Source organism: Sylvia atricapilla, chromosome 17 (assembly GCF_009819655.1).
Source record: "Sylvia atricapilla isolate bSylAtr1 chromosome 17, bSylAtr1.pri, whole genome shotgun sequence".
NCBI classification, from domain to species: Eukaryota; Metazoa; Chordata; class Aves; order Passeriformes; family Sylviidae; genus Sylvia; species Sylvia atricapilla.
This window is the reverse complement of record NC_089156.1, coordinates 1,626,140-1,648,886: the sequence shown is the minus strand read 5'-3', so window position 1 is coordinate 1,648,886 and position 22,747 is coordinate 1,626,140. Positions and strand designations below refer to the sequence as shown.

The following is a 22,747-nucleotide window of genomic DNA, read 5'->3' as shown; positions in this document are numbered from 1 at the left end:
CCACCTGTGCCACCACAACGCGGGGCTTCCCCCAGCTCCACGCAAGACACGCTGTGTCACGCCCCTCCTGTGCCCCCGTGGCGGGATGATGTCACACAGCGCCGTCACAGTGACGTCACTCCGCCATGCTCGCCACGTGGGCAGCGTGTAACGCCAGGAACAGGACGGGACCCCGGCCAGCACTTCTTGGCATGTGACCTGTGACACCTGGTGACGTCACATACATCCCATAGCGTCACCCGCTAACAGGTGACACCTAGCGACCTCATGTGGCAGGAGGCGCCTCCAGGGGATGGCATGACACTCAGGGCACACCGCCGGGCACGGTGCGTGACGTCACAGCACCCCGCACCGCCCGTTACGCCGCAATGACATCATTACGCCGGCCGTGACGTCACGGCCCCGCCGCGACCCCCCGCTCCGCCTCGCGGCTCGAGCGCCTCTTGCGCGACGCTCCCTAACGGCTGCGGGCCGAACCATTCCACCGCCCGCCGGGGGGAACGCGCCCAGCGGGGCGGCACAAACGCGCTCGGGAGCGGCGGCCGCTGCCCGCGGGGCCGCGCCGCTTCTCCGCGGACGGGCAAACCGGCGGGGGGCGGCGGCGCGGGGCGGGCCGAGCCCCCGGAGCGCGTTCTCCCGGCCGTCCCCCCCCGGGGCGGGATGGTGCGCGCGGCGGGGCCGGGCGGCGCATGCGCGGCGCGGGGCGGGGCCGGGCGGGCAGCGCGGAGGAGGAAGGCGACAAAATGGCGTCGACGGGTGAGCGGGGCCGGGGCGGGCCGTGCCCGGGGCGGGGGGGGCCGGACGGGACGGGAGCCCGGCAGCGCCGCCGAGCCCGCCGTGGGGTGGCCGGAGGGGCGCTGGGGTGGAGCCGCCGGCCCGTAGCGCCGCGCCCGGGGGCCGCCGGGGTCGGGCCGTGCGGGGCCCGTCTCGCCCGTGTCTCCCCGCGCCGCCCGCCGGGGCCTGGCCGGGCCCGCGGGTGTTCCCCCGCAGTGCCCGCTGCTGTTCCCCCGCAGTGCCCGCTGCTTCCGTCGCGGCCCCTCGGGGCTGCGGCCCCGCGGCATTCGCTTGGCGCTCCCAGGAGCGGAGCGGCGAGGCACGGCTCAGCCGCGCTTTCGGCCCTGCCGGGGCAACGCGGGGCGGCTTTGGGGGCAGACACGGGATTGTGGAATGCTTCGGATGGGAAGGGACCTCAGAGCTCATCCCAGGGGCAGGGACACCTTCACTGTCCCCGGCTGCTCCAAGCCTGGCCGTGGACGCTTCCAGGGACGGAGCATCCTCTGGGATATCCATTCCAGCGCCTCGCAGCCAGGAATTCCTGCCCAATCTCCCATCCAGCCCTGCCCTCTGGCACTGGGAAGCCATTCCCTGTGTCCTGGTCCTCCGTGCTATGTCCTCAGTCCCTCTCCAGCTCTCCTGGAGCCCCTTTAGGGCTCTGGAAGGGGCTCCGAGGTCTCCCAGGTTTTCCTCATAGGGAAGTAAGGTGTTCCATCATCACCGTGGCTCCAGATTTATCTGAATGAAGTGTTTTTCCACGAGGCTCCAGCTGGATACAAGTAGTTGGAAACTGAGACTCCCCAAGTGTGGGAACATCACCTTTAAAGTACTTTAAAGCCCAGCAGCCCAAAAGCTGACTTTCCATAAAGAAGGAGGATTTTCCTTTTTTCCAGAAAGGAAAATGTCCCAGGGCATGGAGTGTGAGGGAGTATCACCAACAGCTCCTTGGAGAGCTTGAAAAAGAAAAGTCAGTAAAGGAACATCTATCAGCAGAATTGTCAAAATGGGGGGTTAAAACCACAGCTGTGTTTTCCCTTAATTCATGGAATCATTCCTCCTGGGAACTGCTATTTTCAGCCTCTGGTGTGCTCCTGAGCTTCGTGGGGAAAAAAAAAATAAAAAGGTTGAAGATTAATTTCCCCTTGGAAATAAAAGCCAGGAGATGGGTTTAACTAAATGAACCATAATATTATTTTTTATTAATGTTCCGTGTTCCTCTAAATCCCAGCAAATTAAAAGAGAGGCGTCACCACAGGCAAACTGCAAATTCCACACCTGGAATTAAATCCTGCCAAGGGAGGAGTGTTGGGTTTAGGTGGGCTGGGGAGGGTTGTGAGGAGAGGGGTTAATTGATGCCCCTGTGTGGAGCTCGAGGCCAAAAGGAGGCTGGAAAAAGAGAATTAAATGAAGCTTTGTGGCTGGAGGGTGAGCAGGGAAAAGAGTGGAGTGGGATGAGGAGGTGGTAGGAAAGGGAAGCTGGATGAGGGAGACCAGGCATTAATTAACACCCAGGATTTAGCAGAACCACGTGTAAAGTGAATTTCAAAAAAAAAAAACAAAAAACCCCATAACCCAGCCCTGAACTGAACAAGGAAAACGTTCCAGTGTCCCACGTGCCAACCTGAGAGGGAAGTGGGAACCATGCCAGAGGAGTTTAACAACTTGTGCCTTGTGTCCTGGGAGCAGGGGAACCTTTGGAGAGCTCCAAGTGTCTTCTTTGTCCGTGTGAGGTGTTCTGGGCAAGGTCAAAGGAATTAATAACTCCCAGGAATTCCTGCTGGGATCACAGCGCGGCTGTTCCTCCCTCCAGCACGGATCCAGGGGCTCTGCTCCTGCACAGGGAGCACCAGGAGAAGCTGGGAGTGCACCTGGAGGGTGGGGAGGAGTGGTTTGGTAGGGATGGATGCACAGGCTGAGGAACAGGAGGTTGTAGTGGATGGAAGCTGTGTTTTCCAAGTGATTCCTGATGCTCCATTGCCTTGGGAATAGTGGGATAAAGGCATTAAACCCAGCAAATTCCTCAAATTCTCCAATGCAGTTGAACTTGATCTGTGTGGATCAAGATATTCCATGATTCTGGGATTAACTTGGATTTCTGACCAAGGTGTGTGATGGTGAAGGGAGCACTGGAAACTCTTCCCACACAGGGATGTCTGGGAGCAGCTCCACTGATCCTGCCCCTGCCTCACGTGCTGTGGCCTCCACCAGCAACTTCTGGGCTCATTCCTGATCTCAGGACTTCTGTGGTCCTGGGAGAGCTGGGATCTCTGGCCAGGCCTGCTGGGAATGATCAATCCAGACCTTGGGATGGGAGCTGGAGCTGTTGATGCCTGTCAGGGAACTGGGAGCTGCAGTTGTTTCAAATTTAGCCTCCTAATTGCCATGTGGATTCGTTTTCCCTGCCCGCCAGCAAATCGGTTCAGCACAGGCTCTGCTGCTTGGATTTCCAGGATTTTGGTTCTCCCAGTCAGTGTGCTGACATGGATTGAGGTTCTGGGGAGGGAATCACTCCCAGCTTCCCAGCTCCAGCCCTTCTAGGGGAGAAGTGGCTTTCCAGCCACCGCTTTGTGTCCTTGAAAGGGAAAGAGTGAAGGTGCTGAAACCTTCCAGCCCGGCCCTTTCAAAGCAGGGTGAGGGGTTTGTAAGGCTCAAATCCCTGTTTTTCCTTTGTTCCAGCCCAAATCCCCCCCTGCCAGCCCCCTGGGATCCATCCAAGGTGGCAGTTAAATTGAAGCGAGGTCATTTGAGATCAAAGTGGCTGCTGCAAACAGCAGGAACAATGAGGGGAAGAGAGGTTTTGTTCCCCTCAAAAAAGAGGACTGAAAATGTGCATTTACCTTCCACCCTTGGGAAACTGGAATTCCAGTGGTTTATAGGGAGCTGCAGGAGGAAATTCCAGCTGCTGTGCTCTTGGACTCTTTTAATTTTGTTAGGCCTTTATCAACATTTTTATTCTTTTTCTTCTCCTTTCCTTTTAGATTACAGTACCTATAGCCAAGCTGCAGCTCAGCAGGGGTAAGTAGCTTATCCTCCCTGTTTTAAAGAATATGTAATAAAAGTGAATCATAATTACAGTTTGGGCTTTACTCAGGTGTGTTTGGAAATCCAGAGGGTTTTCCTGGAGCTTTGTATTCCCATAGAATTTCGGCAGAAACCATTGGGCTGCTTGAAAATTTGTCTGGCGATGCAGATTTGGGGCGAGATTATAAATGTCTTTACATTTATTCCACAGCTACAGCGCCTATGCACCTCAGCCAGCCCAAGGATATGCACAGACCACCCAGGTAAAACATGGGGAAGGGGGTGGAATTCCTGCTCAGTCCTCTGTTTTTCAGGAAAACACGCAGCCGGGAGAAACTCCGAGCGGCAGCGTCAAAATCCCTGGTTCAAAGTTGTCTTGGAGCTTCTCCCCCAGCCTAAAGTGCTTTATAAAAGTGGAAATAACCTCAGCATCCCCCTTGTTTTGTTAATTTATTTAATCCTGAGCCCAGAAAAGCCAAATTCTTGGTGTATGTTTGACACCACCACGTTGGTGGGTGTTGTAATCAGAGGTGTAGGAGGGAAAAAACCTGGGAAAAAAGGGGGGAATGGCCTTTTGGGAGATGGCAGAATTGGACAAAGGAGGAGGAGGGAATCAGTTATTTCCTGGAGTTTTTATTGCTGTAACTGTTCATACTCTCAGTTGGCTGGACTGCAAAATAATGATGGTCTTTAAGAGATTAACTTAATGCTTATTTTTAACCTTTAGAATCCAAGTTACTACAACCACATTTGTCTGCAAACTCCAAGTATGTTTCCAAAGGTAAATTCTTGTCCTCAAAAAGTGCTGTAGGCTTAATTTTCCTTCCCAAGAGGAGGAAGACAGGCTCAGTGTGGGCTGAAAGGAAGGTGATGGTGACTTATTTAAAATAAAAGTCTTTGGAGACAACAACTGGAAGAGCTGCTCCCAGTTATAAGTGAGGTGAAAGGTGGGAGCAGCATGATGGGTAGGAACAGGAGGCCTCAGCAACTAAAACCAGCTAATTAAACACCTAACCAGCTAATTGAACACCTAACCAGCTAATTAAACCCCTAACCAGCTAAACTCAGCTGTAGGCATGTTTTCATGGGAAGTTTGCAGCATTCCCTGCCTCTTGGTGGAGGGAACCTCCAGAGACAGGGATGTGTTTATGTGGTCAAGGCTTTCCTGCTCCTGGTTCAGACCTGAGTTCAGGAAGGCTGAATATCCTCAAAAAGTCCAGAAGTCTGAATTCTTCCAGAATCTGGAGGTTAAAGCTGTCTCCATGTCACTCCTTGAGCTGTATGCAGAGTTTTATCCTAAGCCAGGAGCTGTTGGAAGCTTGCTGGTGCCTGGAGCATGAGCTGTAGGGCATGGCTTGGGCAGCTGGTGACACTGCTGGGTGCAGCTGCTCCTCTCCTTTCCTCAGTGGTTTTCAAGCTGGATTTGGAAACAAAATCAGGGAATGGGTGAGGTGAGAGCTGATCCCTCACTGAATGCACAGGCACCGGAATGGGAGCAGCACCACTGGGATGCTTTGGGTGTTCCCATGGATCCCGTCCTTCCACGCCTGCACCAACTCCCCTTTGTTCAAATTAATGGCTGATGGGCATGAGAAATACTCCAAATAACGTAATTGAAACCTTCCACGGGTTTCTTTTAGCCAACACCAAAGCGGTTTCACACTAAAGTGACTTTTACTTCGTGCAGTTCTGCCCTCGGAGCACTCCCATTCCCGTATTCCAGGTTACTCCTGGGATGGTGCCTGTGAGTGCTGCTGCTAGCTGTGAGGAGCTGGGAGCTTTCCTGTTTGCTTTCCACAGAGCAGAGGTGTGTGGTGACAATGTCAAGAGCCTGTTCCTTCAGTCTTGGCAGGGAAAAACCACTCCATAACCTCCTTGCAGAGCTGACCCGGAATTTCCCGCGGCACCTAAACTTTTCACAGCAGCCTTGGCTTTGAGAGTGCTCAGCAGCTGCAATTCCTGGGGCTCACTTGTGCTCATGGATTGAATCTGTGTCCTTTTGGAGCAGACCTACGGGCAGCAGAGCTACGGGACCTACGGGCAGCCCACCGACGTCAGCTACACACAGCCGCAGACCACGGCCACGTACGGGCAGACGGCCTACGCCACATCCTACGGGCAGCCCCCGACAGGTGAGAGCCCTGCTGGGCTGGGGAAAGGCCTTAGTGTCACCTGGGCCAGCCCCTGCCATGGCAGGGACACCTTTCCACAGGTTGCTGCAAAGCCTGGCCAAACTCAGACACTGCCAGGGATGGGGCAGCCTCAGCTCCGGGTAACCCGTGTGACAGCCCTCCCAGGGAACAATTCCTGCCCAATATCCCACCCAGCCCTGCCCTCTGGCACTGGGAAGCCATTCCCTGTGTCCTGTCCCTCCAGCCCTGGTCCCCAGTCCCTCTCCAGCTCTCCTGGAGCCCCTTTAGGCCCTGGAAGGGGCTCTGAGCTCTCCCTGGAGCCTTCTCCTCTCCAGGTGAGCACCCCCAGCTCTCCCAGCCTGGCTCCAGCCCTCCGTGGCCTCCTGGACTCTCTCCAGCAGCTCCTTGTCCTTCATGGAATGGTTTTGGCTGGGAGAGACCTTGAAGCTCTTCCCACTCCCCGCCTGCCTTGACCTTCCACCATCCCAGCTTGCTCCAAGCCCTGTCCAGCCTGGCCTTGGACACTTCCAGGACTGTGGCAGCCATGTGTAAACAGGGATAAATGCACTGTTGAGCTTTCAGGGCAGGGTTTGGGGGCTGTGGGACGGAGCATGACGTGCTGTGCTCAGAGCAAAGGGAGCAGTGTCCCTGGCTGCTCCTCAGCCCTTCCCTTCCCTGCCAGTCCTGTCACTGGCAGTGACTTGTGCCTGTTCTGATGATGTACCTTCCCCTTCTCGTCTTGTGCTTCCCACAGTGGAAGGGGCCAGTCCAGGCTGGACTACCCTGCTCACTCTTGCATGGAAAATTCCATCTCATCCTGTCAGAACTTGAGGTCCCCTTTAGTGGGAACCCTTCAGGTGTCGTTTGGCTTTAGAGCCAAACCCCTCGAGTGTCAGAGCTCACACAGACAGTGACAGCAGGGATTTGCAGGGCTGCAGTGCTCTTTGCTATCTCCAAACTCTCCCAAGTGCCATCTTCATGGACAAAATCCTGACCACCAAGACCTTTTAGGTGACTCCAAGCCCGTGATCTCCCCATTTCCTAGAGGATGAACAGCATCCTGCCCTCCACCTTTGCATGCCTCGTGGTGGTTTTGGATTTCCAGAGCAGATACTTGTTCATTAATGCTCCATAAACTCTCCCAACGTGTTCTTGGAGCTGGAATTTCCTCCAGACGAGTGTCTTAATGTTTAAAACTGTTGAGACAATGTTTAATTCATGTATATTCATGTTTATTTAATATATGTTCGCACTGAATATTCAGGAAGTTTAGAAAGCAGATTTTTTTCCCAGTGATTCCTTGGGTGCTGTGTCCTGCAGATTCCTTGGAGAGACATTATAAACATTTTGTAGTTGGAATTAAACACTTCCCAAAGCAGGGGAATACCAGGACAGACAGACACTGGCTATAGAAGCCATTGAGGAATTCTTCACAGGGAAGAGCTGGAGAGAAAATAATAACCAAAATTAAAATATTTACCATCTTTACATGGATCAGGAAAATTCCTGCTCGTGAGATCCAGTGTCACTGAGGGTTATCTACAGGGCTTTTTCCTTTCATTTAAGACTACCTAGACCAAAGTTGGCAGCAAAAAAAGGATTTGTGAACTTCTAAAATTCCTTTCTTAGAAATATTTATGTCCCTGTGACTCCTGTGGACTCCAGGCTCACAGGGGTCACAGGAAACTGCTCTTGTTTATGTTTTTCCTTCTCCCTTAAGAGGAGATTTGCTGGAGGAATAATAATAATAATATCAGGCTTGCTTTTTTTTTTTTTTTCCTGCACTGCTGCACTTTTATTTTCTTTCCTTTTTTTTTTTTTTTTTTTTTTTTTTTCTTTTTTTTTTATGTAAGCAAAAAAAAATAAAGCTTCATTTTCTTTTCATCCGTGAAAAAACCACCAACTTAGAAGGTGGTCAAGCAAAAGATCCTATCAGCCCACAGAGCAGGGCTGTGGCAGCTCCGGGCATGGAGCCAGGTTGGATTTATCCTTCCTCCACCTGCCTCTCCTTGAGGAGCCAGAGCTGTGGAAAGGAGACTGCAGCCCCTTTCTCTCTCTCTCTCTCCCCCTCCCTGCCTTTCACGCTCAATAAACCCCTGGGCCAGACATTGTCATGCCCTGAGAGACGTGCAGTTCTTACAGTTGAGTCCCAGTCCTGTTTTTCCTAAGAATCAGCTTTTTGTACTGCAGTTCCTTGAAGCAAAATTATTTTTTTTTTCCCCTGCCTGAACAGCCTGAGGTTGGGTTAAGGTGCTGTTGAGGTGAAGGAAATCCAAGGTCTGTGTGGATGCAGCCTCTCGGATGGGTGGGAATGGCAGGGATGGATTTTTCCTACCCAGCATTCTGTTATCCCACCTTGCCCTGCCTCCAGGACACCCCAGGAAAGAATTACCATCCTTCTTCCCTCCCTGGGGCTGTAAAAAAGGTGTCTTGGAGCCACCCAGTCACTCTGTTCCAGAGAAAAAAGGATTTGGGAGCAGCTCCACGTTAGGGATCACTGGGCACCCTCAGACCTATGGCTCATTAATCACTGCAGGGTATTAGCAAGAATTACAGGAGTAAATAAAGAGCATTCCAGTGTCCAGGTGTGGATCTCTTGGAAGTGGGTATTGCTCTGTAAAACCAGCCAGCCCCTGCTTCCCTTTACCTGGGAAATTTGGGGTGTGGATGTTGAAATTTCTGATGGGTTTGGAATTAATGAACGCACTCACAGCTGCCATAACAACCTCAAAATATCCCAAAACAGGCTGGAGAGAGGATCTCCTCTGCTTCCCTTCTCCAGCCCCTCTCTGCTGGGATAGACACAAGCCAAGCAGGAGGCAGCTCTCTTCCTGAATAAATCTCTGGAAAGAAGAAATCCCTCTGAATCCAGCCTTTTCCAGATGATATTCTCTGAGGATGAAACCCTGCAAGCTTCTCCACCACCTGGAGAATTCCTAGGCTTCAGTAAGGGGTTGGTTTGGAACCTTTGAGGGGAATTTAGATACTTTCAGCAGGTTGTTATTCTTTCTGTTAGCTTTTTCTTTCACCAGTTTTCCTGCTGTGCCAACTTCAATCTTCCTAACTGGGAGGGGAGGAGAGAGAAGTGATGTAACAGAAATGCCACCCTGAAAATGACAGCTCTTGAGGGTTCCCAGAGGCTCTCAACTGGGCTTGATTTGTGATTTAGACCAGTGGGATGGGAAATCACTGCCTTTCCTTTGGGACAAACCCTTCCTGCTGAGCACACTCTTCCACGAGGGAAATGCTCCATCTAGAGCTGAAGTTTAAAGCTTCAACATCTTCTTCTTTTTTTTTTTTTTTTCCTTTTATCCTGCAGAGCCAGCAAAGCTTTCTGCTCCCAGTAACAGCACTGGGAAAGGCTGGGAAAGGAGGCCCAGCTGTGGGAGGAGCACCCTGGGGCTCCAAATCCAAGTGGAACAGCCCAGGACAGGGCTGTGGCTGCAGCACGTGGGCTGCAGGCTGTATTTAGCCTTTTTTAGTGTGTGGTCAGGCTTTGGCCAGTTAAAATAAGGGTTTATTTAACTCTTGGGATTGGTGCTCCCTGTGGAATTGCTGTCTGGCCTCACATTGAAGTGTTTGGGCTGCTCAAATTTGTCCAAGGCTTTAAAAATCCTCCTGTTGAGCATCATCTCCTTCACCCTTCTCAGCAACACTTTTCAGAGAACAGCAGGCAGAACTAATGACCATAAAAGCTGATTTTTCTAGTGATTCCAACAAGTTATTTCAGTGGGAGTCCAGTTTACATTCCCAGGTTCCCAATCCTGGGATGGGTTGGGAACCAGGGGTAGGGAGAGGGAGGAGTGGGCAGAGGATCCAGGCTGGGCCTTGTGTCTTCATCAGGATCCTGAGGGCCAGCAGAAAGCTGCACTTTGGGGGTGTTTTTGATGAATTTGCTGTGCAGACTTCCTGCCCTGCTGCTGTTCCTCTTTCCTGGCCCTGGGGAGGGCCCTGGTGTGGTGGAGCCCCAGAGCTCCGTGGTGAGGGCACGCCGTGTTCTGCTGCTGGAAGTGCTGTTTGCCTTGCAAATGAGGGGGTTGGAATAAAACACTGCAGCCCAATTTGCCTAAAGGAGAAGTGTGTCACAAGCCTCCCATGTTTATTAAAAATCAGAAGTGATGGGAGAAGCTGTTGCCTTCACTGATCCCAGCCGTGAGGGCATTTGACTGCTCTATTTGCTCTTTTTTTTTTGGTCAGATTTGTTTAACAGCATTTTTATTGCTGTTTTTCAATCTAAGTCTCATATTCTTAATTTGAAAACTTGCTAGAAAGGTCATTAGAAGCAAAACCCCAGTGTGTTCATGCCAGTTCACCTTTGTGACAAGGCAAATACCACTAAATTACACAGGAGCTGTTTTGGCATCTTGGATATTGTAAAACTGTTGAAAAGGAACTCTGTGAGCCCTCAGCTTTTTCCCTAAACCAAACTGAAATTCTGAGAAAAGGGAAGGTACATAAAACATCAAGAGCTGCCTGTGTCTCTTTTGACCTTTTTCTCATGTGAAGGCAAATGGAAAGTGCTTTTCTTTTGTTTCCAGCTTTACTGATTTAAAATAAGCCTTCAGAAATGCCTCTGAAAGACTTCCCAGGTCAGGTTTTGTGCCTTTATTTTACGGAAGAGCTAAAAGGATGGGACTGCACTTGCTAAATCACTTGGATTTGTTTTACTTTGGAGCTCAGGGGGGTTTGTTACCCTGCCTTTGTTGAGGAGATACTCCGTGTCGTAGCTTGCCCTGCCTGAGCTGTGGTGGCTGTAAACTGTCCTGGGTGCTGGTCCAGAGGCAGCTTCCAGAAAGCTCCTGGGAGTGGGATTTTTGGGATGCTCAGGGGCTGGAGTCTGAGACTGCCTGAGGTGGGAGGGTTTGTGAGGAAGGCAAAGGGGCAGGATGGGGTAATTGATAATTGTCCGAGGTGGTTTTGTGGTGGTAAAGCTGCCTCTTTGTGTTGAGTCCCAGGAGCACCACAAGGGCCAGAGTCTGGGATATTTGGGAAACCTGGAGAGGGTCTGGGGGGACAGGGTAAGGGGGGATGGCTTCGTGTGGACAGAGAGCAGGGTTCGAGGGAGGTGACACAGAGGAGCTGTGGCTGCCCCTGGATCCCCTGGCGGTGTCCAAGGCCGGGTTGGAGCAGCCCGGGATGGTGGCAGGTATCCCACAGCAAGAGACGAGCCTTAAACTCCCTTCCAGCCACCCACCCTGGGATTCCTGGGCTCTGGGCAGCGCCGTGGGGCTGAGCTGTGGGCTGTGTGTTGCAGGTTACAGCGCCCCGACTGCCCCCCCTGCCTACAGCCAGCCCGTGCAGGGCTACGGCAGCGCCGCCTACGACACCAACACGGCCACGGTGACCAGCAGCCAGAGCTCGTACGCCGCGCCCTCCGCCTACGGCACCCAGCCCGCCTACCCCGCCTACGGGCAGCAGCCGGCCCCGTCCGCCCCCGCCAGGTACTGCCCGGCCTCCTGCTCCTGCGCTTCTGCCTCCTGCCGCCTCCTCCTTCGGTCTCTTCCTCCTTCTCTCCTCCCTCTTCTTCCTCCTTCTCCTCCACCCAGTCCTCATCCTCCTTCTCATTCTTCTTTTCCTTCTCCTTTTTTTCTTCTTCTTCCTTCTTCTCTTCCTCCTCCTTTTTTTCTTCCTCCTCATCCTTCTCTTCCTCCTTTTTTCTTCTTCCTCCTCTTCTTCCTCCTTTTCCTCCATCCCATCCTCATCCTCCTTCTCATTCTTCTTTTCCTTCTCCTTTTTTCTTTTTCTTCCTTCTTCTCTTCCCCTTCCTCCTCCTTTTTTTCTTCCTCCTCATCCTTCTCTTCCTCCCGTTTTCTTCCTCCTCCTTTTCTTCCTCCTCCTTCTCTTTCTCCCAATCCTCCTTCTCCAACTCTTCCTTCTCCATCTCCCATAACTCCTCTTCCTCCTCTTCCTTTTTTTCTTCCTCCTCCTCCTTCTCTTCTTCCTCCGTTTCCTCCTCCTCTTGTTCCTTTTGTTCCTCTTCCTCCGTCCTAGTTACTCCTTCTCTTTCTTCCTCCTCATTCTTCTGTTCCTCTTCCTCCTCATTCCCCTTCTCTTCTTCATATTTCTCTCTCTTCTTCCCACTCCTACTCTTTTTCCTCCTCTACCTCCTTTTCCTTCTTCTCTTGTCTCTCCCTCTTTCTCCTCCCTCTTCTTCCTCCTCCTTTTCCTTCTCTTCTTCCACCTTCTCCACATCCTTCTCCTCCACCTGCTCCTTATTCTTCTCTGCATCCATCTCTTCTTCCTCCTCATTTTTCTCTTCCTTTCTTCCTCCTTTGTTTTTTCACCATCTCCTTCTCCTCTTGTTCCTTACTCCTCCTCCTTCTCTTCTTTCTCCATCTCCCGTTACTCCTCTTCCTCATCTTCCTTTCCTCCTTCTCCTCCTTCTCTTCTTCTTCCGTTTCCTCCTCTTGTTCCACCTTCTCCTAGTTGCTTTTTCTCTTTTCTTGTCCTCATTCTAATCCTCATTCTTCTGCTCCTCTTCCTCATTCCCCTTCTCTTCCTCCATCTCTTCTTCCTGCTCCTTCTACTCCTCTTCTTCCTCCTCCTTCTCTTTCTCTTGTTCCTCCTACTCCTCCTTCTCTTCTTTCTCCTTGTCCCATTACTCCTTTTCCTCCTCTTCCATTTTTTCTTCCTCCTCCTTCTAATCTTTCCTCCTCCTCATTCCCCTTCTTACTCATTTTTCTCCTCCTTCCCTTCTTCCTGCTCTTTCTCCTCCTCCTCCTCCCCTCCTCCTGGTTGTCCCCAGCCCCCGGCCTGTGGCAGCCCCTCCTCCTGGCTGAGCAGCGTGGGAGGGCCGTGCTCCAGCACGGTGAGTCAGCGCTGCTCCTGCGGGATCCGGGAGCCACCCCGCAGCCAAACCAGGCTCCGAGGGTACAGCACTCACTCCTGTCTGCTCCCCAGTCACGGGGTCAGGCAGGATGCTGGGGTGGATGCACAAGGCTGCAAAACATTTCCTCTTTCAATCTCACCCCTCTGGGCGCTGCCTGTCATCTATTGAGTCAAATTGTTTGCTCAGAGGATATGAAAGATTTAGAATACATAATGGGAACTTGTTTAGAAGTGAGTAAAAGCTGATTTATTCCCTTACCTGGTGTCTTTAGCAAGTGCTGTGGGAAGGAAAGGCAGGGCCTGGCACAGCTCTGACAGGTTACACTTTAAAGGGATGTAAATTTGCAGGATGAATCCTAACATTGTGAATAATTTTTCCCAGCTTCTACAGCAAAAGCATCTTCACTCTTTTTACTCAACTCTGAGAAACAAATAGAAATTAAAGACTCATAGAATCCCTTGAGTTGGAAAAGCCCTCTGAGATTACTGAGGCCACCACTAACCCTGTCCCCAAGTGCCACATCCACACAGCTTTTAAACTTCGGGACAAACAGAAGGGGATGTGTGAATCACATGCAAAGAGTTCTCAATTTTCAGGCCTTGAGAGTTAATTCTGAACACACAGTCACAGAGTGGTTTGGATTGGAGGGGCCCTTTAAAGGTCACCCAGTCCAAGCCCAGCATCCGTTCTTTTCTGTGGGATAATTGGGATAACGTATATGAGGCAATATCTGCCTGAGCTGGATTCTGAACCAAACAACGGGGCATTTCACTGCCTGCCTTGCTGGCTGCTTCAGCTCCTGCATTCCCAAGGCTCTGCAGGAGCAGCCTTGCTGGCATTCCACACCCTCCACTCAGCCCCACAGCCAAAGCCTGAACCCCGTGGCTTTGGGATGAACAAGAGCTGTGGTGTTCCATGCTCTCTGTTCAGGATACTGCCTGGGCCTTTCCTGGTCTGTGCAAATACCCAGGCAATGAGTGCTAAAACTGTCTTTATCACATATTTACTGGCTGCTGCCAGAGTGGCTGTCACCAATCAAGGCCAGCTTTAATGCTGCCCCAAAACAGAGGACACAACCACCAGTCCTGGGGGGATCTGAGCCCGTCGCTGCTGCCAGCTGTGGGGCTGGGCACCAATGTTCCATTTTTGTCCCCAGACCCCAGGATGGCAGCAAACCAGCAGAGACCAGCCAGCCCCAGTCCAGCACAACAGGCTACAGCCAGCCCAGCCTGGGCTATGGGCAGAGCAACTACAGCTACCCCCAGGTGCCTGCCAGCTACCCCATGCAGCCCGTCACTGCTCCGCCCTCCTACCCTCCCACCAGGTAAGGCTTGGCAGTGCTCAGGTTGGGGCCTTTCCTGCGGGATTTTAGGGAAAAGGAGCTTCAGGGGCCTGGGATGAGGAGCTGTGCTTCTTTTAGTTGTGGTGGGGGGGGATGGCTGAGTATAGAGGTGTCTCTGTGTGTGCACACGTGGGAAGGAAAATGATGACAAATGGGTTTAAGACATTATTTCTACTGGGATTTTTTAATTTTAATTTTTTTTTTAATTTTAATATTTGAGAATTTTAAGAATTTTCCCAGAGTGACCTTTCGCTGCCTCTTTCCACATTCGGCTTGCCCAGGAGCTCCCTTCTCCCCTCTCTTTAATGTGACTTCTAAAACATAGACTTTGAAATTCTCAAAGCCTCAGCTGCATGAGGGGAACTTCTTTTATCCAGAGCCTATTACCTCCATTACCACTGAGTTTTGCCCTGGCACTTGTGCCTTTTCCTAGAAGTGTGAATAAACTGAGATTGGCCATGTGGTTTTTGCTTTCACAGCCCTCCAGACTGGCCTCCATAGGATGACTTCAGCTTTTAAAGTGATTTACAGCACTAAATACAGCCTCTAATTGCGTTGCCTTCCAGCATGGAGCCACTCCACGCACGCTGCCAGGGAATTGCCTCATCATCCCACCTTTCCCAACGCTTTTCTCTTCCAGCTATTCCTCCACACAGCCAAGCAGTTATGATCAGAGCACTTACTCCCAGCAGAGCAGCTACGGGCAGCAGAGCTCTTACGGCCAACAGACCAGTTACGGCCAGCAAAGCAGCTACGGGCAGCAGCCCCCTCCCACCAGTTACCCACCTCCCACTGGATCCTACAGCCAGGCCCCCAGCCAGTACAGCCAGCAGAGCAGCAGCTACGGCCAGCAGAGTGAGTGAATCCCTGGGGAGGAGCCCTGGCCTTAGTTTGGATCTAAAACTCACAGCTGGATTGAAGGGAGAAAGGGTCGGAGCTGGGGGTTGGCTTTTCTTGATGAAAAATGGCATCTCTGGAGGCAGTGGTGGGTTGGGATGGTCCCCTCAGGGGAGGGGTGGGAACAGAGAGGCACAAAATATTTGTGGGGAGGAGTTGAGGGGGCTCAGCATGGAGAAGAGGAGACTCAAGGGGGGCTTTCTGGCTCTGCACAACTCCCCGACAGGAGGGGACAGACAGGGGGTTCGGGCTCTGCTCCCAGAGACTAAGTAATGGGACAAGAGGAAATGGCCTCAGGCTGGGCATGGGAACGGTCAGGTTGGATATTGGGAAAATTTCTTCATGTTGGCCAGGCTCTGGGCAGGACTCAGGCCCGGGGCAGTGATGGAAACTCATCCTTGGAGGGATTTAAGAGCCGTGAGGATGTGACGCTTGGGGACATGGGGCGGTGGTGGCCTTGGCTGGGGGAACAGCTGGAATCAATGCTCTCAGAGGGGTTTTCCCAAACCGAACAACTCCAGTGCTGCTGTCGTGGCTGGAGCTGAGGGCAGGGGAAGGGGCTGCCTGTCCCTGACCTGTCCCCACCCTTCCCCAGGCTCCTTCCGCCAGGACCATCCCAGCAGCATGAACATGTACGGGCAGGAATCCGGAGGCTTCTCCGGCCCCGGAGAGAGCCGGAATCTGAGCGGCCCCGATAGCCGGGGCAGGGGACGAGGGGGATATGAGCGTGGAGGCATGAGCAGAGGTGGGCGGGGAGGAGGACGCGGTGGAATGGGGTAAGAGCAAAGCTTTTCTCCTTTTCTCTAATTCTGGTTTACCCATAGGATTTGAAACGCAAAAGAAGGGACTGAAAGGTTGACGTTCCCAGCTGTGTTTCCATGGAGGACATGTCTGTGCAGCAGCGTTGCTTGTCATCCATGGAAACATTATCCTAAGGGAAATAGGAGCAGGATGGTTGGTTTGTCCTGCAGCTGGTTGGGCCCCCAGGGTGGGGGATAACTGGGGGTAATGCTGGCCCTGGCACTTTCAGCTCCCTTCGTGGTCACCCAGAGGTGGAATCCTCTGTGGGGTTTAACAGTAACTCTGGGTGGAACACACACAAACCTCCCACCAGCTCCAGGGGATGCTCCCTGGGCCTCAGGAGCGGGGATTTTGACAGGGCAGGAGCCTTGTGTCAGCCTCCTCCCGCAGAGCCTGCGAGCTCGGAGTGCCCGGAACACTTGGAGCACGTGGAGAAGGAGCCCAAGAACAGAGAGAAAGAAGTGCCTTGGCTCCCAGGCCTGCTCCCCCTCGGAGCATTCAGGTGCTCTGAATCAGTTTGGCCATTTCACCTGATGGCACAACCTGGTTTGGGGCCACCTGTGCCTTCAGGTGTGTCCCTGTGCGTGGAGGTTGTTGTGATAGAGGCAAGGGAGGAGAACTATTCCCAAAGGCTCCACCAGGAGGGAATTCACAGCTTTGTGTGTGTTCCGTCCCCTCACCCCGTTGCTCAGAGCTCTGCAGAGTGTCCCCAGGTGTGGCACAGGACACGCTGTGCCCGCCCTGGTGCTGGCAGGGTGGCTGTGATGGCAGCTGCCCTCCAGAGGCCATTTCTTCCCGTGTGGCACAGCCCTGTGACAGCCCCAGTTTGGCAGTGGGTGGCCCCATTCTGCATAGCTCTGTCGCAGCGCATTGATGTGGCATGAAATCTTTATCAGAGAAATCCAGGAAAGAGTGGAAAAGGCTGGTTTTGTGTGGGAGCACATCCAGCTTGGAATTGGCTTGGGTGGAACAGAGTTCCAGGGATCTGCATAAAGATTTCAGCCGTGCTGTATTGATCTCTTAACGATGAAAGTAGATGTAGACACCTGAAATGTCTATCATCACATCTTCAAATTTCTAGCCCCTTCCGAGCTTCTCATTGCCAAAGATTTGTCACCTGTCTCTGATCTCACACCTTAATCCCAGCTCAAATTTGCCTCCCGAGTGATTTCCCACCTGGCCAGACCCTTACAAAGGGTCCCCCCCCCCGCCTTATGGACGTAGAGTTTGTGATGTCCATAGAACAGGTGGCTTCAGGGGACACCCAGGGCAGGTAGGGGAACTCGGCCCACCTTAGCATGCTGTGGTGATGGATTTCAGTGTCTCCAGCAGGTAAGGAGCTCGATGTTATTAACGTGCCCTTTTTCATTGCCTCGATGATTTGATATTTTTATGAAAATGGAAAACTTTTTAACATGCTTTGTCGCATTTATATGCTACAGGTTACAAAGTGAGAGCCTTGTAAACACCTCAATACTTAAAAAGTACCCGTACTCAGTACTCAGCCGGCAGCATAATGAAAAGTGGGACTAGACACGGTGTCCATATGGAGAGGAAAAATATACATAGAATATTTTTAACCCAATGTATTGATTGTATAAACGGAATCCTTCTGTAACTTTGGTAACTGCATACTTGTTGTTTGGTAATAAAACCAGAGGAGGGTATACTACTACTTTAGAATTGTGTAACGTTAAAGAAAAAAAAAAAGTGTAAAAATCTTATGTTTAAAAAGAGAGACATTACGTAAATGGTGTGTACTTTAACGAGAGGAGGCAAAGCTGCATGCAACAGCTCGAAATTCTGTATTGACTTTTTTTTTTCCCAGTATTAGAGGTGCAATACTTGCTAGAAAAATTCACGGTGCTCTCCCTCCTCCGCTCAGCTCCTTCCAAACAGCTTGCTGGCTCACCCAAAAAAAGAGCAAGAAGCAGCCCAAATCCTTTCTCAAGGTGGCATTTTCCTACTTCACCACCACGCTCCAAAGCAGTTTTAGCTGTGAATGCTTCAGCCAAAGCTTTTGGTGAAAGCTGCGGCCCTGTTTGCATTGGCACCTGCCCAAAAGTAGTGAGTGTGTCCACAAAGCTGCACCCCAGGCCTTGGAGCCCCCGCTGTACTCTGTAAGTTCTCCCTCCAGAGAGTTGTTAAATTCAGTAGTGACCTGAATGTATGGCTTTATTTTGAGGGTTTTAGGGGCGATGTCAGCTGAACTGTGTTGTAGGTCTCGCGTGTGGTTTTGTCTCCTTTTACACTGTTAAATGTCAGGGACCCGCGGGCCCACGCTGCCACAGGCTGAGGGTGCACCTTGGTGGACACACCGAGGGGAGGGAGTTGACCACTGAAACACCCCCAAATTGCTCTTCAACAACAACAACAGCAACAAAAAACCCGCTTTGATTGCCAACAACCCCCATTTCTCAGCCAAGTATTGCACTGATGATACCCGAGTAACGCCAGGGCACCGACAGCAAAGCGGTGCCTCAAACCACACCAAGGTTGCTTTATATGTAAAGAAAATTTGAGCGAGCTGCCCTGAAGAAAGGCCTAGTGCCGAGATGAGAGAGAGACAGAGAGATGTTTGGAGATGTTTAGCCAGTGCCCTTCTCCCCTGTGAGCCGCAGAGGCTCAGAGCGGTGCTGGCTTTGTAAAGGGAAAGGCCTTCATTTCTTCGTTTATCCCCCCAGCAGCGCTGGAGAGCGAGGTGGCTTCAATAAGCCTGGTGGTAAGTTTTTGAGCATTACAATGGATAGTGTTAAACAAAAAAAAAAAAAAAAATTGCAGTCAGTTGTTTTTTTTTTTAGCACGAAGTGTAATTTTTTATTCGTTTATAAGTGGTTTAAAAATGACAATATGCAACCAGACTGTAATGGGTACTGCCGGCGATGCCCAGGGGTATGTGGACACGGTGGAAGAGTTGAGCGGCCACTCCTGTAATTTTGGGGAAAAGAAATGGTTTGGATATAATATTTTTTTTAATATATCTATATATATTAAGTAACTTTTATTAATGAACTTAAAAACTGATTGGCTTGGTAAAACCTTTTAAAAAGTCAGCGTTATAGTGGTTAACAGTTTGAAACCTAAAAAAAAATCAGTGTAATAGTGGTTAACGGTTGGAAAACTGCTAAAAAAATCAGTGTGATAGTGGTTATTGGTTGGAAAAAAATGCTTAAAACCAGTGTAATAGTGGTTTTGGTTGGAAGAAATGCTAAAAGAGCCACCTGATGGCCCAGTAAGGTGCAGTGCTGCTGCTTGTGCGGCGCAGGTCATAGCTAGTGTTGTGTGTGTCGGTTCTCCAGCCCGCAGGGCCCCCACTAACACCCTTCCCTGTGCTTCTCTCCCGTCTGGCAGGACACATGGAAGAAGGACCTGACCTGGATTTAGGTAATTCCCACCAAACTCCCTCCTGAGGTTGTGAAACAGACTTTTGTGTCATCGGTCTGAGGGCTGCAGCCACCGGTGTCATCACTGCCGCTTCCAGCCTTTCTGGCTGTTCCCATCAGTTCTTCATTCCCAAACAGCTGGAAAACCACACGTGGTTGGGAGATGCTCCCCCTTCTCTGCAGGAATTAGGGGAGTTGGGGGCTGCTCTGAAGCTCTTCCAGGGAGCCTACAGCAGCCCCAGAGCCTCATCCATGGCTTGTCCCTTCCTGTCACAAAGGCGTGTCTGGAAGTTCTGCGTCAGCCTTCCAGCATCGGAAAAAGGGGGGTGGATGTCCTTGTGTGGGAGCCCAGGGGGCACGAAGGTCTTCCTCATCTCCTCTGGGATGTGTCCTGAAATAACCTGGGGGCTCTTCCCACGTGGGTGGGTGTGGGCTCTGTCTGGCACTCAGGAGATGAGGAGGGGGACAGTCATCTCCCTGGGGCCTGGAGTTTCCTGTCACTCCCAGAGAGTGAAGCTGCAGCTGTGGAGGGGATGACAGGATGGAAAGAACTCGGCCCTGGGGTATCCCTGCCCTTCCTCTGCCTGCACTGACCCCAGGATTGTCTCCTAGGCCCCCCCATGGACCCGGAGGAGGAGTCAGACAGCACTGCAGTCTATGTGCAGGGACTCAATGATAATGTGACCCTGGAGGATCTGGCAGATTTCTTCAAACAGTGTGGTGTTGTCAAGGTGAGGAGACACCAGTGAGCCCCCGCTGGCAGAGAGAAAAGGGTCACCCACCTCCTCCTCTTCCTCCTCCTCCCTGCCCACTGCTCACATCCTTTCAGCCCGTCATGACCAGGCTCTGGGAGCAGCCTGGCAGTGCTGTTTGGGGCCTGTCCCTTCACTTTTGGGGTGTCTGGGCAGTTGCTGTCACCCTTGGTAGGCCTGGGGCCACTTATTTCTGTACTGTAGTCCCTGGAATGAATTTCTGCTGGAAAGCAGAGTAAATCCCCGCTGGGCTGTGGGGAGACAGGACTGGGGTGACATTCCACTATCCCTTAGATGAACAAGAGGACGGGGCAGCCCATGATAAACCTCTACATCGACAAGGAAACGGGCAAGCCCAAGGGTGATGCCACCGTGTCCTACGATGACCCATCCACTGCCAAAACAGCCGTGGAATGGTTTGATGGTGAGTGCTGGGAGATGTTCGGAGGTGGAATTCCAAAACTTCCAGGTGTGGGAAGCAGGGCTGTGATTCACTGATGCCGCTGCCGTTGTTGTCCCTCCCAGGGAAGGATTTCCAGGGGAGCAAGCTGAAGGTGACCCTGGCACGGAAGAAGGGCCCGATGAACAGCCTGAGGGGCGGGATGCCCCCCCGGGAGCAGCGGGGAATGCCCCCACCCCTCCGTGGAGGTACCGTGCAGCCCCTGCAGAGCTGCTGCCCGTCCTTCCCGTGGCTCCCGGCACTAACAGCGCTCTTTCCCGCAGGGCCAGGGGGACCCGGTGGCCCAGGAGGCCCCAGCGGGCCCAGCGGCCCCATGGGCCGGATGGGGGGACGAGGTGGAGACAGGGGTGGCTTCTCCTCGAGGGGACCACGAGGATCCCGGGGAAACCCGTCCGGAGGGAGCGTCCAGCACCGCGCTGGGGACTGGCAGTGCCCCAACCCGTGAGTACCTACTGCTGCCCACAGCCCTGGGCCGGGGGCATCGTCCCGGGAGCTGCCCAGGGCCTTTCCCAAACCCCATAACCCTTAACCCTTGCCCAAAATCATCTGCTGGGCCTTCCCAGGAAGCAGCTTCCACCAGGCACAGAGGGAGGGAGCAGGTCGCTGCTGGGGGCTGTGGGTGAAGGGGCTGCCAGACCCCAGCACACTGCGGGAGCTGTGCCTCATGTCCTGCCCTGGTGTCCCCTCTCCACGTGCTCTCCTGCTCGTGCTTCCCAATGTCACCCCAGCTGGAATGCTGTCCCACTTGGCTAACTGGAATTTGTACCCAGGGGCTGTGGAAACCAGAACTTTGCCTGGAGAACAGAGTGCAACCAGTGCAAGGCGCCCAAACCGGAGGGGTTCCTCCCACCCCCCTTCCCTCCTCCAGGTACGTGTGGGGGGAGTCACAGCCCCACTTCCCGACGGGACACCCCAGGCCTGGCCTCGGGCTCCTTGGGGAATGGCTGGGCCAGCTCCTGGAGCTGCCAGGCCTTCATCCCTCCGTGAGCCGTGACATGGAGCCTGGGATCGCCATTTCTCCTGTGCTTCCTGGAGCTGGGGGGTTCTCAGCAGCGCCCCAACTCCCCACTCACCACCTTAACAAACCCCAAATCCCCTCGGGTCCCCGGCAGCTCCCAGCCCTTCGGCTGCTGCTCTGCCGGAGCTGGATGTGCTGGGGTCAGGGAACACGGGAGTGGGATGTGCTCGCTGGGGACACTCTGAGGGTCTCTCCTCCTCCCGCAGGCGGTGACCGCGGCCGGGGCGGCCCCGGGGGGATGCGAGGCGGGCGCGGCGGGGGCCTCATGGACCGAGGAGGGCCCGGCGGGATGTTCCGAGGCGGCCGCGGTGGAGACCGAGGGGGATTCCGAGGTGGCCGGGGCATGGACCGAGGCGGCTACGGCGGAGGCGGCCGGAGAGGAGGAGGAGGCGGCGGCCCCGGGGGACCCCCGGGACCCCTGATGGAGCAGATGGGAGGAGGAGGCAGAGGACGGCGCGGAGGGCCGGGAAAGATGGACAAGTATGGATGGAGGGCGGGGCGGAGAGCGATGGGAGGGGACACTGGGGAGCGGGAGACCCTGATGGAGAAAGGGCGAACGGGCTGGGACAGGCGGGTGGAGGGGCAAGGGGGTGAATGACAGGGGATGGCGGGTGGGATGGGGGAATGGTGTGGTGGGTAAACGGGTGGCAGGGTGTCTGGGTGGGGGGTTAAGGAGCCTCCTCGGCCCGGGAAGGGCTCCTGGAGCCCACCACTGACGCCTGTTCCCCTCGGCCCACAGGGGCGAGCACCGCCAGGATCGCCGAGACCGGCCCTACTAACGCCGTCCCCCCAGAGCCGCATTTACTACCAGATTTATTTTTTAAACCAGAAAAAAAAATGTTTTAAATTTATAATTCCATATTTATAATGTTGGCCACAACATTATGAGTCCTCCTTGTCTGTACTTTAGTATTTTTCACCGTTTGTGGAGAAACATTAAAACCAAGTTCAACGGTAGCGTGAATTCTTTCTTCCCCCCCCCTCCCCCAAAACAAAACCGGTTGTTTAACGCGCCCCCGCCCCCCACCCCGCCTGTAACGCTGTGAACGGTTGTGACGGTTGTTTTTTTAAATAAAATTCCCGCTGTTTGTAACCGCACCATTGCTGGCCTTTCTTGAGAGCATCCCTGGGAGCCGGGGCAGCGCGGCCCCGGGCCCGGGTCGGGGTACGATGGCATGGAGGGGTGGGACGGAGCTGCCCCTGCATCCCGCCGTGCCTCAGTTTCCCCCCGGGCTGGGAGTTCCGGAGGGTGGGGGCAGAGGCAGATCAATGGAAGCGGGGAGCCACACCCGGGTGGGGGCGGGGGGACGTCACCGAGTGTCCCCGCGTGTCACCCCC

The 22,747-nt window shown here is 53.2% G+C and overlaps 1 protein-coding gene across 5 annotated transcripts; it reads left to right on the top strand.

Annotated features, from left to right (window-relative positions):
* Positions 1 to 619: 619 nt before the first annotated feature.
* EWSR1 (EWS RNA binding protein 1) lies at positions 620 to 22,507 on the top strand. 5 transcript variants are annotated; one of them, XM_066331164.1, is made up of 18 exons: positions 625 to 756; positions 3,753 to 3,789; positions 4,007 to 4,058; positions 4,523 to 4,576; positions 5,804 to 5,927; positions 11,182 to 11,368; positions 13,913 to 14,080; positions 14,739 to 14,953; positions 15,591 to 15,771; positions 18,484 to 18,518; positions 19,148 to 19,180; positions 19,792 to 19,910; positions 20,226 to 20,355; positions 20,457 to 20,579; positions 20,655 to 20,832; positions 21,162 to 21,259; positions 21,616 to 21,889; positions 22,149 to 22,507. In XM_066331164.1, exons 1-18 carry the CDS (start codon positions 690 to 692, stop codon positions 22,186 to 22,188), a joined length of 2,115 nt encoding a protein of 704 aa, XP_066187261.1. In that variant the 5' UTR covers positions 625 to 689; the 3' UTR covers positions 22,189 to 22,507. The 5 variants fall into 5 exon arrangements, with proteins under 5 accessions (XP_066187264.1, XP_066187261.1, XP_066187260.1 ...); XM_066331163.1 differs by having other exon boundaries at positions 18,481 to 18,518; XM_066331166.1 differs by lacking the exon at positions 4,523 to 4,576.
* The last annotated feature ends 240 nt before the right edge of the window (positions 22,508 to 22,747 follow it).

What these genes read in the sequence shown, in the direction of transcription:
- EWSR1 (XM_066331163.1), top strand. Translation starts at nt 690, where the DNA reads ATGCGCGGCGCGGGGCGGGGCCGGGCGGGCAGCGCGGAGGAGGAAGGC. An exon ending in CCCTCCTACCCTCCCACCAG is followed by an intron (nt 14,081 to 14,738) that starts GTAAGGCTTGGC and finishes TTTCTCTTCCAG; the next exon opens with CTATTCCTCCACACAGCCAA. An exon ending in TGGCTTCAATAAGCCTGGTG is followed by an intron (nt 18,519 to 19,147) that starts GTAAGTTTTTGA and finishes CCCGTCTGGCAG; the next exon opens with GACACATGGAAGAAGGACCT.